This window comes from Acartia tonsa, chromosome 2, assembly GCF_053477335.1.
Source record: "Acartia tonsa isolate MP-2025a chromosome 2, ASM5347733v1, whole genome shotgun sequence".
NCBI lineage: Eukaryota > Metazoa > Arthropoda > Copepoda > Calanoida > Acartiidae > Acartia > Acartia tonsa.
In genome coordinates, this window is record NC_137261.1 from 19485975 (window position 1) to 19503660 (window position 17686).

Sequence of the window (17686 nt, forward strand, 5' to 3'; positions counted from 1 at the left end):
TTAAGGAAAATCCCTGGTCAAATCTTTTAATTTTAATCAATAACTTTATATTATGCACTACTACGTTATTTAAAATAGAAAAAACTTACAGTTCACTATTTTTTTTAAAATGCACTTCGTGAAACTATCCCTTTGATACTGAATTTCCATTTCTTATAACTGTACCAACTCCCCCCCCCCTTGTTAGCGTATCTTCTTGATGTCGGGGAGATGTCTAATTCAAGTCTTGTTCACACTGCGTCATACTAAATACGGTTGTAATTGTAACTACTGCTGCTATGTATAAGGCGCGTGACAGTTAGAGGGGAATGCATTGGCCCATAAACAGGCGCAATTTATTACCATATTCAGTTATGACTTCCAGACAAAGGGTTCGTTGTCTGATGGATGTTACTTAATCTAATATTCTATAGCGTGCCGAGTATCGCATCACAATACAAAGAGAATGATGCTCTTGGGTTCTTTAGATTATTTCTTAAAATCGACAGTCGAAGGAGAAACCCGCCCTAACGAAGTAATTGACTAAATATTTTTTGATCTTCTCTAAAACGTACTTTACTAAATACTACAAAAAAAAACTATTTTTGTTATAAGTGCCCGTATAAAGAAAATATTGTTAATACTTGATTTTTACATAATAAATATCTTTGTCTTTGTTTAGATAAGTCTGGAGAAGGAGGAAAGCGAATATATAGACCTGCTCAGACCTGGAGAGGTTGAATCTGGTACTGTTTATGATATTGTTGTTAGGGAACATATTTGCTTCAGGTAATTTTTATATATGAGTAACAGGATGTGTGGCTGTATGTGTGCACCGAAGAATCTCAAAAACCGCTGAACCGATATGGTTCTCCTTTACAGTCTAGCTTTTCATAGGACCTGGGAATAATTCTAACTATTTTGGGTAATGACACAACAACAACCACCCAAATATAAATCGCTAATTGAAAATATGCCCCCCCCCCAAAAAAAAAAAAAAAAACTGCATGGTAATTATATTACCTAGTTGCTTCTTGTTTCAAGGATGTACGATGTACATTGTACTTTCACCCTTAAATATAGATTCGCCAGACTTAGCAGTAATGATTTAATATAATGGAAATGGCAAAAGCTTTTTATTTGCCAAGACATTAGTTTTAAGACTTAAAAGATCATTTGTTGTTAGAGCTGCAGTAAAAACCATTTACAATTATATGTTATTTATGCTAAATGTACGTGTTAACTTTATTATAAATATAAAATCTATAATCAAATATTTTTTCAGGGGAAGAACCCACAGATGGGTTGTAATGATTGCCTTAAATACAGAACCAGTTCAGAATAACCAGTTTCATATTGGAGAAATACAGTTCTACTCACTTTCCAGGCATACCATACAAACATTTTTAACACTAATGTAATGATATCAAATCTATCAAAGATTAAGATAAACTTATTATATTTTTCTGTGCGGTTTTTTTTTAATCGTCCATTTCTTTTTATCTAGAACGCGTGGCTTTATCTGTCAGGGATTGAATAACATCCAACTAAGTCTAACAAACAACCCTATGAAAATACGATATTTGTACATGGTGACGAGATATGTTTGCAATCAATGTCAAGCGCATGACGCTTCCATCTTTTATAGGATTGAAAACTGATGGTTGTACTAATGTTAATATATGTATGATTGAACAGGCAGGGCAAAGCAAGTGCCGCACCCCTGGCCAGGCTTCAGTTTCACCCGGTGCTCCACTCTGATGGGAGATTTTTCAACCAGTGCATTCAGAAGAAAGGTAATTTTAGGTTTTTTCACACAAAGTGCCTTTTGCACTGCACTGGTAACCCCTCTCCCCCCGCCCCTTATTTTAGAAATAAGTTTAAGGGTGGTGGTAGTTTTTCGTAGTTTTCTCGTCAAATTAGACAATTTTGAATCATTTTAGACTAAACTTATTTCTAACAAAATAATTTCTTATATTTGAACTTGACACTCTTTTGTATTATGTTGAAAATGTTTGAATATTGTATATAAGTGTCAAATAAAAATATACCTACTTAAGGGAAATTTTTATGAAAAAAGTTAGGTTTGTCTCATATGATTTCTGAGTGTCTGACTGCGAGAAAAGGCAACAAAAAAATTCGGTGGAAAACGGCGGTTTTCGGCGAGAGCAGTGGTTCCGCCGCCGTTTCTTTATAGTTCCATAATACATCTTAAAAGCTACCACCATGCTAAATGTCAGTGTTATAATTCTTTTTTCAGATGAGTTCCCTTGACTTTTGGTTTGGTTTAAATAAGTGTCACATCGGCCATTCCCCCCCCCCCCCTCCCTTTTTTAATAGATTTCTTTAAAAAGTTTTTTAATTTGTGTATCTGTGTTCATTGTTCAGGTCTTTCCGATTTCAACGAGGATCATGCAGTGGTTGTAGTTGGCGGTTGTGAGGGTAGAATAGTCCTGGGAGTTGTTGACCTTGATAAGTTCCAGGTAAGGATATAGTAGTTGTAGTTGGTGGTTGTGAGAGTAGAATAGTCCTGGGAGTTGTTGACCTTGATATGTTCCAGGTAAGGACACAGTTGTTAAAAACATTGGTCGCCAATCAGAATATAGTTAGGATTATTAGGCTATTCATTTATTCGGAATCCGAATCTGTTTCGGATGTAGTAATTCGATTTTGTAAAACGTGTCTTGGATTGCCACCCCCGGTTAAAATAAGATGAGATTACCCGAATGATTACTATTACAATACATCCATTGCACTGTAAGAGGTAAAAATGTATATTATGAGAAGGAAAAAGAGTGTCCAAAAATGTGTTTAAAAAAAACTCTAAACTTAAATTATTTGTTTTAAAAGCTTTGACTTAGCATAATGTTTTTAAACTTTTATTTTGATAATTAATTTAGATTGCGCACAAGCTTCAACTGAAAGGATCCGGTGAAGGAAACAGAGAGGATGGGTGTGGAGGCTTCTGCCAGTTCACTGTGGTCACCCTCATGATAGATAGGTATACAGATAGATAGATAGATATAAAGATAGGTATACAGATAAATAGATAGGCATACAGATAGATAGATAGGTATACAGATAGATAGATTATAGGTAGGTAATATTTAAGGCCTCTATGGGTGTAGCCGCTAGTATTAGATAATTGAGAAGTGAAGACCCACCTAACTCTTATAAATAAAAAATGTCTGCTTTATTTTATGGCTGCATTTCTTATCAACAAAATTGTTTATGCATATTTCTCAAAGAATGCCTTTTTTAGATGCCAGACATCAACCTGTTCTGTGTTGTTATCAACTGGACAAATACTTGTTATTCATCTTCCCAGTGGTTCTACTCTATTTAGCAGGTAATACTTCAACCTGTTCTGTGTTGTTATCAACTGGACAAATACTAGTTATTCATCTTCCCAGTGGTTCTACTCTATTTAGCAGGTAATACTTCAACCTGTTCTGTCTTGTTATCAAACTGGTCAAATACTAGTTATTCATCTTCCCAGTGGTTCCACTCTATTCAGCAGGTAATACTTTAACCCGGCCTGTGTTGTTATCAACTGGACAAAAACTTGTTATTCATCTTCCCAGTGGTTCTACTCTATTTAGCAGGTAATACTTCAACCTGTTCTGTGTTGTTATCAACTGGACAAATACTTGTTATTCATCTTCCCAGTGGTTCTACTCTATTTAGCAGGTAATACTGCTAATGAACAAAGGAAAGCTTGTTTTTGGTGAGAGGGAGGGGGTGTTTATCACCCTTTTACCCACCTCATACTCAGAGGTCCTATAAAAACAAGGCGTTCATACTTTCAGAAAACCCTAAAAAGCTAAAAATATTTTTAGGGTCTTAAAAAGAAAGCAGTTGCAAGATACTTCAAATTAACACAATACTCTTAATTAAATTTTATTAGTGAAGATTTTTTTTACTTATTAAAAGTTTTTGATATTAAAATTGTTTGAAAATTCAAATAGAACACCAAAAAATCTTATTTTAGGCATTTGAACTATGATGGACAGTTAAAGTTGGCCCTGATGCAGCCAGGTTTTACAGGAGAACAAATACTTGCCATCAAATTTAGAAACTTTATTTCTTTCTACAAGCTACATATTATGAAAAGGTAAAAACTATCGTTTTACAAAAGATGGACTACTGATAAGCTTCCTTGGGTAACTTATCAGTAGCTAGCAAAGCCATTTTCGATATCTTAATCCTTCAACAATAAATTTAGAGTATAGATGTATAAACAGTTAGCTACAAACATTCTTTATTCAAAGACCTAACCCATTGCAGAAGGTTGTTTATCGATATAAATTTTGCTTTCTCACTTAGCTGCTAGAAAGCTCATATGCTGTCATTGGAATAAGGTTTGAAGAAATAATCAAAATCACCAACTTGTTGGTATAAGGATTTGGGGGACCTTTATTATTAATTAAAGTCATCTGACCAATTGTACAAGAGTTGAAACAATTAAATCAAAAGATTTTAGTGTAAAGCTATTTATAAATAAGACTATAAGAATAAGATATTGCTATCAACAACAAAAAATAAATATTTTGCCTAGTTTTTGTAAAAATTTAGAGCATATTTATCATTTAATTTCAATGCTATCTTTTCAAAAGTGTTTCCATTAATTTGTTTGTGTTTTGTATTCAAAACCAGTTTGTTCTGTGTTATTTTATTTGAATATTTAATTCAAAGACAGCTAATTTTTTAAAATAATAAACTGGAACGAATGTCGGAATTTTCTTATTAAACATAATAATGTATATATAATTAGAATAGTAAGGCCTTGAAAATAAGCGATGAATTATTAGATGATAATTATCAGTAAATTTAACAGAATTTAAACGTCATTATTACAAAGCTAGCTTTAAAAGTTTTGACAAAAAATAATAATCCTTTTATTCAAATACTATAATACATTATAACAAGGATGATAATATCACGTGTAGCAGCATTTTAAAAAAATTGTCTTTCTAAAATCAGTTGATTTAATGAATAAAATATTGAAAATATAGCAATGTACAGATTTTTATGATTTTCAGGAATTGAAAATAATTACATACGTTTGGTTGCTGATGTAAAAAGCAGAGAAAGGCATGTATAGAGTCATAAAAGAGCTAAAATATAAAATAATTTACATATTACATATTGTTAGGATGTAAAATCCTTTTATAAAAGGCAAATACAGAATATTTTTTATTTACAAATTCATTGAAAAAATAATCCGGACTTACTGATAAAGTGAATTATAGAGTAGCTTCACTACTAAATATAACATATAAACAGACAAGCGCAGCAGATTTACGTAGGAGCTACAGACAGTTCTAATATTTCGGAAAGGGGAAAGGAAGAAAGTTATCTTTCTAGTACTGGGATAAAAATTTTAAAGCCCCCTCACAAGGAAATTATTTTAAAAACAATTTAAACCTATATTGCTTTTAATTTGAAACTTAATATTGCTATTTTTAAAAATTGGTAATGAAATCTACTTTCCGAAATGATTGTATTTGTAAGCAGCATACAGTGAAAATATCTTACAGAAAGTCCAGATTTTTACGGTTTTTATTATTTTTTGACAACACTTAAATTGTTTTGTTTACTTTATTAATTTAAAGATATATCCATTATTTATTTAGTACAAACACAAATACATGTTTAATTTTATAGTTAGGGCATTGTTTCTAAAAATAAAAATACTGTATAAAACTCGGCCATTCTTGGGTCCAAGCTGTTAAATTTCTCTAGCTATATGAATGTGTTTGTAGGTCTTTGCCATAGTTCTATATACTCATATACCATCGACCCCTCTATACTCTAACTTTATTCCTTCAACAGACTTAATAAGTTCATGTTTTAACATGTACAGTATAGTCATGTACTCTTTGCTTTAAGGGGGAAAAGTATGTCGATAGACTTGAGCAGTATGAGAACTATAACAAGTGTGGATGCTGACGGCAGGGAGACCAAGTGCGACGACAACCCGGCAGAAGAACTTAGGAAACAGTTTGGGGAACTTCAGAAGTCACTGAAGGCTCTAAATCATTATACCAGGTAAAAGATAAGACATATACCTACTCAGATTACAGTTTTTTTTAAATATCTGTTTTATAAATTAAATCCTTTAGCCAGAGCCTTTGGCCTCTCGGGATGTAGAATATACGTGGATATAATGACAGGAGAAAAATTGTCATTAATTTATCTTCCTAACATGGAAATCATTTATTGGTCAATTCGCTCATTTAGTAAAAGGGGAGGTTATGGGATAAAGGTGATAAAGCGGGAGATCGTTATTTTAGCCTGCTACTTGCTTCACTTTATAAGAGAACATGAAATCTGGTGAAAGATCCAAGTAATAATAAATCCATTTCAGATATTTAATTTATTTCTATTTACTTTGTGTCATAAGAATTTATATTTTAGTGGAATCCAGAGAAAGCTGGACAAGGGTTTGCGCCCTGGTACAGTTACCCAAGGTGTCATGTCCATGACCAAGAAGGTGCAGCTGGTGACCAGCAAGCTCGACCAGGCGCATGACAAGGCCAAGGAGATTGAGTCAGTGGTGATTGACAGTATTGCGTTTGATAATAGATATTGTCATGCACTAACACTAACCAGGTAAATTACTTTTGTAATCCGAATGTGCAAGAAATAGAAAGCATGATAATAGGATAGATAATAAGTTGTTATCTTTGTTTATTTTTTCCTTTGAAAATTTGGATCATGGAAAGAAAACGAAGTAGTGGATTTTCACAGTAGCTTTTCTCCTATTTCTAGCCCATGTGGAAGGCTCTAACCCTGCGGGGCAATCATAAACATTTACCTAACCTAACCTAAAATTTCGTTGTGGGAACGTTGCGTCTAAACCATACAAGAGATTAGAAAAACCTTTTAGACTTAGCTTTCATATCTTTTGATGTTTCCTCTAAAAACTAGCAAAAGATAAAACATTAAAAATTTATTTTTGTTTTGCAATTTCTTACTGATTATAGTGAAACGTTAATAAAAAACTTTTTCAGAGATCTAGTTACCTTCGATCTGGCTGGAAACATAGAAAACTGCGAGTTGACGGGACCGAGTCCCAGCACATCAAGACGGAGCTCTGCATCAACCAGTAAAACCAAGTCCAAGTGTCTATAGCCAGAGTCAGAGAATGGGGAGGGTCAGAGGTACTCAGCAAGAAAGGATGACCGCCAACACAGCATCACATTATGTTTGTTGTTTTAGAAAATTTTGAGCTGTGTAGTTACTGAATGTATGTATACCTATAGAAAAAAGGTTTTGAGCGTATTGCGTAATTACTGAAGTTTTCAATTTTATCATTTAATTGTTTTCCCTCAAAGATATTCTTTTATTAACTCGTAGACTTGGGTACTAACAATTTTATTTTGAGTGCATCTCCCTTGGTTTTAGAGATCATTGAGTGTGACCTTTTTGATGACTATCTTGTCTAGTTAGTAGTGACCCTAGTCTGCGAGTTATGTAACCCCCCCCCCCCACCCATTTTTTTTCATTCAATATTGATGTACCTAAACATTTTAAGTTTTAGTTTTGTTGGCTATTTGTTTAAAGTTAATACGCAATGAAACAAACCTATCTCTTCTTAACGTGTTCAAGAACACATAATCTCTTTTTCCGGTGTTTTTAGAGCTATAATATCATTGATATTATCATATAATTATACATGTACGTACACAACTGAACTACAATATTTTATCACTAAAGTATACCTAATAAAATTTTAATCGTATTAGAAAATTTGTCTAGATAGGCCTACAATTATTTTTTTTTTCATTTGTTTATAAGAATGTTATTAAGGGGCGTCGTAGCTCAGTGGTAACGCACTGAGTTACGGTGATGATAGTTTGAGTTCAAGTCCCCATGTGGCAACTCGAATTCTCAGATGAACATATTCACACAACTTCCCCTGGTTGTGTAAGAAGGGCGATTATTAAGTGGTTTGGATACTTAATAGTCACGTACATAATATCTGTACAACCCTTATCCCAAGCTCCTTTGCGGAGAGCGTTATTCATTACGGTGACTTAATTTGGGACACCTGCCATACTCGGTGAGGATGAGATAATAAAGAGTAGCTCCCTTGAGACAGCGGGTCAAGGCATTATGTACTTGGGCGTGGAGCTTGATAGCCCCAGTGGCTATACAAAAGTGTCTCGTCCTTCTCCATGACTACTTAGGTCCAAACACTAAGAAACTATGGCTACACACACACACACACACACATAAGAATGTTATTCATGATATCTTACTTTTTTATGCCTTTTTGTTTTCATTTCTTCCACAAGTTCAAGAGTTTTTATTGCCTTCTCGAAATTTATATGTCCCTTGGGTGTACATCTAAAACGTGGACATGTATTTCAAAGGGGCTTCAGTTTTCATGGAAACTAGTCTTTGTTGCATTGAAAATTGTGGAAAGTAAATTTTTATTGTTACAAAAGTAGCTAATTTCTAAACTAAAAGAATCCCATATGAATATGTTTATTTTATTTATTACCTATTCATAAGTATAAAAGTTAATTAAAAAATATTAGAAAACTTCCAATTTCTCTTTTTTTTCTTGTATGGGTTTAATTAGAAAAACCCTGTCGTAATTTGTGTTATACAACTTCTACAAATATAGTACTTAAAACATTGAAGATTTTCTAATCATTCTAATTAAATTTCCTAAAGATATTTTAAAGATCAGAAAGTATAAATATTTTGAAATCCCAAGGATACAAAATTGTTTTTAAAAATATTCAATTGGTAGTTTGTTTTGTAGTAGTTAATCTTATGAGAAAGTGGGTAAAAGTAGCGTGACTCACCAAACAAGAACAAAGTATAACCATAACTCTAGCCGAGCGGCATCATTATCACTCTCTCTGAAATACACAAATATATGATCTATTGCATTATGTTGAATAAAGAATTTTAAACCCCAGAGTGAACAACACTCTGCAATTATAGAGTAGCATGATAAACATAATAATAAAATATTCAAGTAATCAAAACATGATAAAAATACAGAGATAAAATATATTTGATCTATGACATAAATAATCTGATGGAAGAGTCATCCTTCATATGATCTATAATCGGCTGCCTCTTCTTCATCTGATCATCACCGAGATAGGTAGGTACATGTGTGTAGTTATATGATCTATGACATGCTGTGCTGGCTGCCTAAACAAAATAATCATATTTGATCTATTTTCACATTGCATATATTTTAACAGTTTTTGTTTTTAGCTTTGATCTATTACATTTCTTTTACCAGCACAGTCTTAGAGATTAGCTCTCATTTGATCTATTGATCTTTAATCCTCGCCATTGAAATCTCCTCGCCTGGCAAATTTTCTGCCAGAAACCTTTAGCTGCCTCTTTCTGCCATCCTGTTCATACAGCCCCTTAAGATAGTTGTATTCATCACTGATACGTTTGACTTGACCTTCCAGGACTTTTACTCGGCGCTTGTAGTATTCAATATCCTTTACTAGAGACTGTTTAGCATCCTCAGACTTGTTAGCCGCTGTTTTCCAGTGCTTGGAGGCTGCCTTCTCTTTGCAGATCTGAGCAGTCTTGTTTGCCAACTCCTTTCTGTACTGACTAACAAGTTCTTCGTTGATCTTGTCATATCTGTTGACGTCCATAGGATCATCAACACCATGGAGATCTTCATTATACTCTGTCTCCTCTTCTGTTTCCTCGTTGATTGTGAGCTCTCTAGTCAGGACCTCCACTTCTCTGTCTCCTTCCTGAGCGTCTTCAACGACAACACAATCCTCCTCTTCAGAGAATACAATCAGGTCCATGTCCTTGGGATCATAGGGCTCATCAGTTTGGTCCTCTCTCTGTGCTTGAAGCTCGACTTTCTGCTCCTCCTTGTTGCCCCACACTGGCCTTTCACTTGACACATGAAGTTCAGCGAGATGGTCCTGCAGAGCCCTTTCTCGCTCTGCTTTAGTGTCACATGGGTTTTTCTGGTAGATTTCCCAATGTCTCCACCCCTCGGGCTTTCTTTCACTCCACGTGAGCCTGTGTCTCATGCTCCCAGCTGAAGCTGGCCTTCCTGCAAGATTCCTTTCTCTCAATGTTTGCTTGTGGAACTCGTTCTTTCTATAGCCGTCGGTTTCAATCAATGGAGGTGGAATGGGCGCAGCCGCATACCTGATCTTTTTCCTTTCGGCCTGCACACTGAAAACAATGTCCATTGCAATGATCAGATACTTTTTCACCTTCATCAGTCCTTCATAGCTCCAGTTGGTTCCAAGCGCGAGTCCAAGCTGGAACTCTATAAAGGCCATGCCTCTGACCCTCAAGGTTCTATCCTCCTCTGAGATCCAGCTGGTAGCCATCTTATGAAGACAGAGTTGTGGCATGTCTATGATTTCATTATAGAGCCTGATCTTATCATTTAGCTCCGCCACCTGTTTCCAAACATTAGAGCTGCTTGGCAAGTAGACGCAGGTGCTGAAAACTATCTTATTCCGTTCCTGTGATCTTAGGGCATCCACAATCCTGTCAAAGCATCTTGTGATCTTGTGATTTTCGATGGCCCCTGCAAATTTCTGATAATTTGCCACAACAATATTTTTTGTTTGTGTCTGGTCAAGAATGGCATCAATGACTACGTTGGTGGTCGTTTGAAGATCATAGTTTTTCAGGCTGTACCACCTGATGCGGGACACCCGCTCGTCCATGACCCTCTCAGGCATCATAAATGACGCGAAAACAACGTCGAGGACTCTTGGCATGTCTAATAAATTCTGAAAATTGAAAAATAGAAATTATTTGATGCCAATGATGTATGGTTAAAGCAACATATTAACAAAAAAAAATATTCTTGACTATATTTTTCTATCACTGATACAGCTAATAGGTGTTGGAAACAAAAAAAACTTTGAACGGGTTGACTATTTGTAGTTGTAAAAATTGATTGGATGTTGTATTGATGTAGAAAAAACTTTCTTTTGCTTTTAAAACAGGGAGTTTTGGTGTTTACCGGCGCCGAACTTTGCGAAAAATGATTTGAAGATTTCGTTCTGGAAAAATCACGTAAAAGCGCTGAATGCCGCGTTCTGTTTTTGTTTTTCCGGGATCGCTATTTCTTGTGTACACTTTTGGGCTCGCTATTTCCTGTGTACACTTTGGGCTCGTAGCTTTTGTTTGTGTTTTCTGCGCTCCCTTATATTTGTGCAGAATTGTTTCATTTCACGTTGCCAACCTTTCTCTTATATTCGATACCACAATAAAACTTTTAATGTATGATTAAAAACTTCTTAAAATACTATTTTATTTACATTTGTACAATTGCGCAGGTGCAAAGTTTTTCTATTTTAGAATGAGATCTAGAGTTTTCTGGGGCATTTTTCCATTCTGGATCACATCAAGCAAGGGAATCTTGTTCACCCCTTTCTTGGTCAATAGGTCCGCCAGCATTTCTTTTCCTTCTATCCATCTCACTTCCAGTACTCTCCCATCCTCAATCATATCTTTGATAATTGCAATTTCTGGTCTAAGCATTCTTTCTTCCACAACTGATTCAGAGTAAATGGCATCTCTGGCTGATTTATTGTCCGTGATAGCTTTTATCACTAGATCTGTCTTGCCATTGGTCATCTCTTTGATCTGTGTCTTGACACCTAAAGCTGCATCTAAACCTAAAGTTAGGGCTTGTGTTTCAGCTCCCAGAGTACTGAGAACTTTTCTCTTAAGCTTATTGGATTTCCATTCTATGACAGCTGATCTACCGTCTATGATGTTGACCAGAAAGATCACGAAACCTCCACAGCTGTCTATTTTGTCATTCAGATTTCTGAAAGCTGCATCAGAATACATCCAAATTTGACAATTATTCAAATTTCCAAGATCTGAGATTCTTACAGACACTTTATTCTTCTTCATTCTGTTTGCACAATTGTGTGCTTTAATGAGCTCTTCAACTGATCCTCCTTTGAAATGAGTGGATAGGTCTATACAATCATAAGCTAGATCTGGTCTTGTTGCTCTTACTGTCCAGTTCAACACTCCTGTTATCTGTCTTAGCATAGACAGCTCATCTTGTGTCATTTCTCTTTTCTTATCTGCAAATGATCTTACATTTACTTGTGGAACATTTACATTTTCAATGTACTTATTCTGATCTATTGTAATGCCTCCCTTATCTTGTTTGAACATGAAGCCAGTATACATGAATTCTGCAGATTCAGATTTACCAACCTTGAAGATGCCTAGAATCTGGGGCATAACTTCTCTTATGAATTCATCTGTTCCAGCGTAGAAAAAGTCATCTACGTGAATCCCAACGACACCAATTAAATTTCCATCTTTGATTAGATAAAACAGTCCTTTATCCAGTGGTGATTTCTTGAATCCTAGTTCTTTCAATTTGGTCTGTAATCTCATATACCACTTTCTACTCGCATCTTTAAGACCATACAAACATTTATTGAGTTTGTATAGCTTATTTTGAAGATCTGCTTCTTTTGGGGGTTTGACAAAAACTTCTCTGTCCATTTTGCTGCCCTGGAGAAAGGCTGAAGAGATATCTGTGGTATGAATGGTCCATTTTTCTGTTGCTGCCATTGCTGATATTAGTCTTATGGATTGCTTTTGCACTGTTGGACTGTCTGTAGGAAAGTCTGTTTCTTCCTGAAATCCTCTTGCTGTCAATCTTGCTCTTACTTCTGATCCTTTTTCTGTAAGTACCCATGTTGTTGTTATCCGATCTTGTCCTACATCTTCAACTATGTCATATGTGTCGAAAGCTTTAAGTTTGTTCAATTCATCTTGTTTTGCTTGTTGACATTCTGGTGAGTTTCTTTTCTCCTGTGGAACCATGACTGCAAGAATTTCTTCACATATCATCAGAAAAGCTGTTTCTTCTTCTTTTTCTATTCGAATTTTTCTGTTGTCTATGTCTTTTATTTCCATATTCTTGCCATTATCTAGTTTTATCACTGTTAGGACTACTTCCTCTTCGGCTGTTGGTTCTGTAGTGTCCTCATATCTAATCTCTCTTTTTGAAACTTCGTCATGAAATACTTCACCATTGTCTAGTTCGATGTTAAACCAACCAGCATTTCTTCCACCTACTTTTCCTCCATGACTTAGTATCTTTCCTTTTTCCCATTTTCCTTTTTCAAGGATTTCAATCCTGTCATTTCTTTTTAACACATTTGAAGCATTTTGAAGAGTGCCATCATCATTGAAACTTGGGGAAGGTTTTTGGCTAACTTTCCTTCTCTTAGTTCCTTTAGAGTTGCGCAGTGGAATCTTTTCTTTCTCTTTTTCTGTTGATGTCCCTTCATTGTTCTTTTCATCTTTGTCGTCTGTTTTCTCTTTTTCTGAAGTGTCAGTTTTCTCTTTTTCTGTAGAATCTACATTCTCATTTTCTACAGTATTTTTGTCAGTTTCTGCTTCATTCTGTGTGTTAGGTATGTCTTCAATTTCTATTGCTTGATCATCACTTCTCTTCTCTGTGTCTGTTTGCATGAACTCTGTTGTGTCTTTGTTAGCACTTGATCTGTCTTCGGTTCTTGTGCTGTCTCTGTGCTTGTCTTTTTCATGTTCATCAAGAGCTTGATCTATCTGCCTTTGTCTGCTTCTAGTGTTGTATTCAAAAGTTTCTTTTGATGTAGTTGTTTCTTTGACATTCATAGGATCTTTGACTGTAGCCAAATTCTCGCTGTCATCTTTTTCTTGAAGCTCTTTTACTAATGCTTCACTTGCTTTGATTAGCCTGTTTGCACTTACTCTGTAGTAGATGCTGCCTATTCTAATGAAAATGACTTTGCTGTCCTGGAATACAACTTTGGCAGGACCTCTCCATGCTTCTTCTCCTTCCTTCTTGAAGTAGACAATGTCTCCATTCTCGTACACCGTGTCTGCAACCCTGATCTTTGCTCTTAGTGCTTTTCTAATTCTTTCACACCTTTCAGCTTTGGTGTATTCTACTCTTGCATTGTGTAGAGCATTTAAAGTGTCTATGAGAGATTTACTTTTTGTAGGTTCTTCCCAAGCTGGTGGTGGGTCATCTAGAATGTTAGGTAACTTGATCTGTTTTCCAAAAACAAGCTGGTATGGCGAGAAACCTCTAACATTTGTTAGAGAGTTTACTGCTGACACTGCCCATGCTAGTGCTACTTCTAGGCTCATGCTTGGATAATCTCTCATGTTTGATCTAGTTATTGTGTCAGTGAGTCCATGATTGTTCTCATTCATTCCGTTTTGCCACGGGGCGTTTGCTCCCGTGGTCAAAAGCTGAATGTTGAAAGAACTAGCTACTTCTCTCATCTCTTCGTTACAGAATTCTGTTCCATTGTCTGTAAGAATCTTTTCTACTCTCCCAAAGATTGGCATCCATTTCAGTAGCAGTGTTTTTACAATTTCTCCTGGCTCTTTACTTCTGATTACAGCTGCCACTTGGAAACGAGTAAACATGTCTATCATGTACATTATGTAGACATTCTTGTTCATGTCCCAGACTTTCAGATCTATTGTAAGCACCTGTCCAAAGTCATTTGCCATAGGTGGAGCTACAGCTGGTCTGTCTGGTGTTCTTTTACGCAATAGACAACCTTCACATTTGTCCATTATTGAATCTATCATCTCTGAGAACTTTTCCTGCCATTTACCTGCTTCTTTAAGTATTGTGACAAAAACTTTCTTTGGTCTGTGCCCAAACTGTAGATGCAATTTTGATAATGCCTTTTTCTGTTCTTTGTCATTATCTTCATCTAGCTCAGCTATGTTGACAGTTTCTAACATCTCGTTCTCTTGTAGCAGGTCTACAATGTAGTGCCCAGCTGTGGTTGTTGTTAGCACTAACGGTTTTCCATTTATCGTTCCTTGATCATTTTTCATGTCTAGTGTAATTCCTAGTCTCTTCATTTCTGCTTTTGAAAGAAGCAATGGTATGTCTGATTTTATTATATCTATGCCTATTTCATTGTATACTCCTCCTATCTTGACTGGTATTATATATTTTGCTTTGGACTTCAATTTTCCTTGATTTCCAAATACAAATTGTTTGTTACTTTCTATTGGTCCTTTTAGTTTTGATTTGAGATCTTCTGGTAAAGAGTTCTTGTAGATCTTTAGCCATTCTTCACCTGCTACACTAGACGTACAGCACGTGTCTAGTGCAGCCATATTTAGGGCTTCAGCAGTGAAGTTGCTCATCTCTTCTTTATTGTCAGAACACAGAACTGTACAGTTTACACTTTCTTTTTCTGATTCTGAATCTGAAAATGGCATTAAAAATTCTTTTTCTTCACCATTTTGCTCGTTGCACATGTATACTGTCTTAAATTTTCTGTTGTTGTTGTTGTTTCCACCTTTTCCTGCTTTCCTTCTGTTTTCATATGAATCTGGACAGTTTATTTGTAGATGTGTTTCTGCTTTACAGACATTACACGTCATTATTTTTCCATCTGGTCCTATTGGATTTTTAGCTCTGGTTCTGAAGTGTACTTGTTGTGCATTGTTGTTGTTGTTATTTGGTCTGTTATGTTGATTTGATCTGTTTTGGTTATTTTGGTATCGATTGTTTTGATTTCCTCTGTTTTGGTATCGTTGATTTTGTGTTGGCGGCTTCCATCCTCTAGATAAGTAAACTTGATCAACGCTACCCTGAATGTCGTCTGCGCGATTTGAATTTTGTGAACAATATAATTCTTCTTTATTCTTTGACTGATTTTCATGCAAACGGCTGCATACTTCGCGTAATTTCCGTTTGACCGTTTCATATCTATTACCATCTTTTGTCATAAATTGACAAACGCCTCTTACTACGGTTTCTTCTGTTAAATCAAGTTTTGCACATTCAAAAATAGTCAAGGCCAAAAGTCTATCATTCTGTATTTCTATGCCTAGCTGTTTAGATCTTTCTCTTAGCGTTTCAAATTCGATGATGAAGTCGTTGATATTCTGGTTGGGTTTTCTCTCTATTTTTGACATTTGTCTTTTGATTTCGAATATTTCTTTTTCCTCGTCAATATAAATTCTCGTTTTCAGGAAATCTATCACTTTTTGTACCCCATTTACTTTGGTTATTAAAGTTGAGGGTGGACATGCTCTAAAAAGATCTTCTTTTAAATGTTTACCATATCTTTCAGAATGTGTTGGCAGATCATTGGCTAGGACATATCCTTGTTTGTACCGGGGAAGTTCAGTGGTTTCTGCCCACGCAAATATACATTCTTTCCATGTATTAAATTCGGAAAATTCTTCTAGATTAGGTATTGGTATGGTATTTCTTCCCTCTTTTGTCCTATCCATGTGGTCTTGTCTTTCTACTCTGTATCTGTCATCATACTCATATGATCTATGTCTAGATTCTTCAAAATAACCCTGTCTCTGTCTTGGATCGTCTACAAAGATATATTGTTTTTGTCTAGGGTTATCTTCAAAAATACTCAGTCTTGGTAATAATTGTTCATTTGATCTATTATAGGGATGTTGATACGTTTTTGGTCTCGCTCCCCCCATGTATCCATTCTCATTTGATCTATTATATTGAGCGCTACTTAAAATGTCGTCGTCCTTGTCTCGTGAGCTGCCGTTTAGTGTGTTTGTTCTGTAATAACCTCCGTCATTTGATCTATTATAGTCCCCTTCATTTGATCTATTATAGCCCCCATCATTTGATCTATTATATCCCCCTTCATTTGATCTATTATACCCCCCTTCATATGATCTATTATAACCATCATTGTATTGTCTATTAATGTTGTTTAAAGCGCCACTTCTGATATTGTCATCCCTGTTTAAGGGAAAGTTATTAAATCCACCATTTTGCTTGTCATGCACGCTACTTTTTGATCTATTAATGTTGTCATCCATTTGTCGCCGATTATCGCCATTTTCTCCGTTATCGCCGTTTGATCTATTAAAGGGCGAATATAGTTTCAATATGATATGAGCTTATATGAAAGGTGCCATTACATACTTTTAAAATATCTATGTTAAATTTTAAAAATCAAAAAAATCCTTAAGTAGATTTTGCAATTTTTGCTTTTACTTCAACATATGATAAATGAGAAAGTCAACAAAATCGTTTATTTTACCCCTTTACAAGACTTTTTTTGACTAGTTTTCTTAAGTTTAATTGATTATTACATTGGCATGCATCTTAATTGATAATTAAAGTGTTTATTTTTTTTATATTATATACTATTTTATTGATTTTTTAAAAAGCATAAAATAATTTGCGTCAATTTGCGTCTGGAGTAATTACTAGGGTAAATAATACGTTTCAAAGTTTTTTTTTCTGTATAAAGATCAATGATTAATTCTTGATGATATAATTACCCTAGTACGCATTTTTCAACACACACACACAAACGCACCGATCGCCAGATTTTCTCCAGAAAAAAATATAAGAAAAAAAACACTATTCACCTATTATTTTTGTCCTCTTTAAATTAATTATAACAATTACCATATAATTTTCATACTTACATGAAATAAAATTTCTCCTGTAAAGGTTTTTTTTAAAAAATAAAATTCATATACTTTACACTTTGTTGGGGAATATTGTCAAGGAAGAAACAATCCACGATACAAAAAAATAGATTGATAACTGGTTTCCACTTTTATTACGACTATCATTTAACGAAAGCTTTTTAATTCAACCTTAAACCGAAGCCTTGTGTGATGCTAGGGTGTTTGGAGTTCTTAGGGAACCACACTTATTACATAATTTATC

General features: G+C 35.0%; 1 protein-coding gene across 1 annotated transcript in view; it reads left to right on the forward strand.

Moving 5' to 3' along the window:
- The window catches only part of LOC145306225 (uncharacterized), a 116720-nt gene that overhangs the window by 96610 nt on the left and 2424 nt on the right, over positions 1–17686 (forward strand). The window contains exons 7-16 of the mRNA XM_080148256.1: positions 662–768; positions 1265–1366; positions 1678–1775; positions 2368–2462; positions 2880–2980; positions 3242–3328; positions 3971–4093; positions 5872–6030; positions 6400–6594; positions 6996–8764. Coding sequence (XP_080004382.1) covers positions 662–768; positions 1265–1366; positions 1678–1775; positions 2368–2462; positions 2880–2980; positions 3242–3328; positions 3971–4093; positions 5872–6030; positions 6400–6594; positions 6996–7116 — 1188 coding nt within the window. The 3' untranslated portion in view covers positions 7117–8764. The remainder of the gene's footprint in view (positions 1–661; positions 769–1264; positions 1367–1677; positions 1776–2367; positions 2463–2879; positions 2981–3241; positions 3329–3970; positions 4094–5871; positions 6031–6399; positions 6595–6995; positions 8765–17686) is intronic.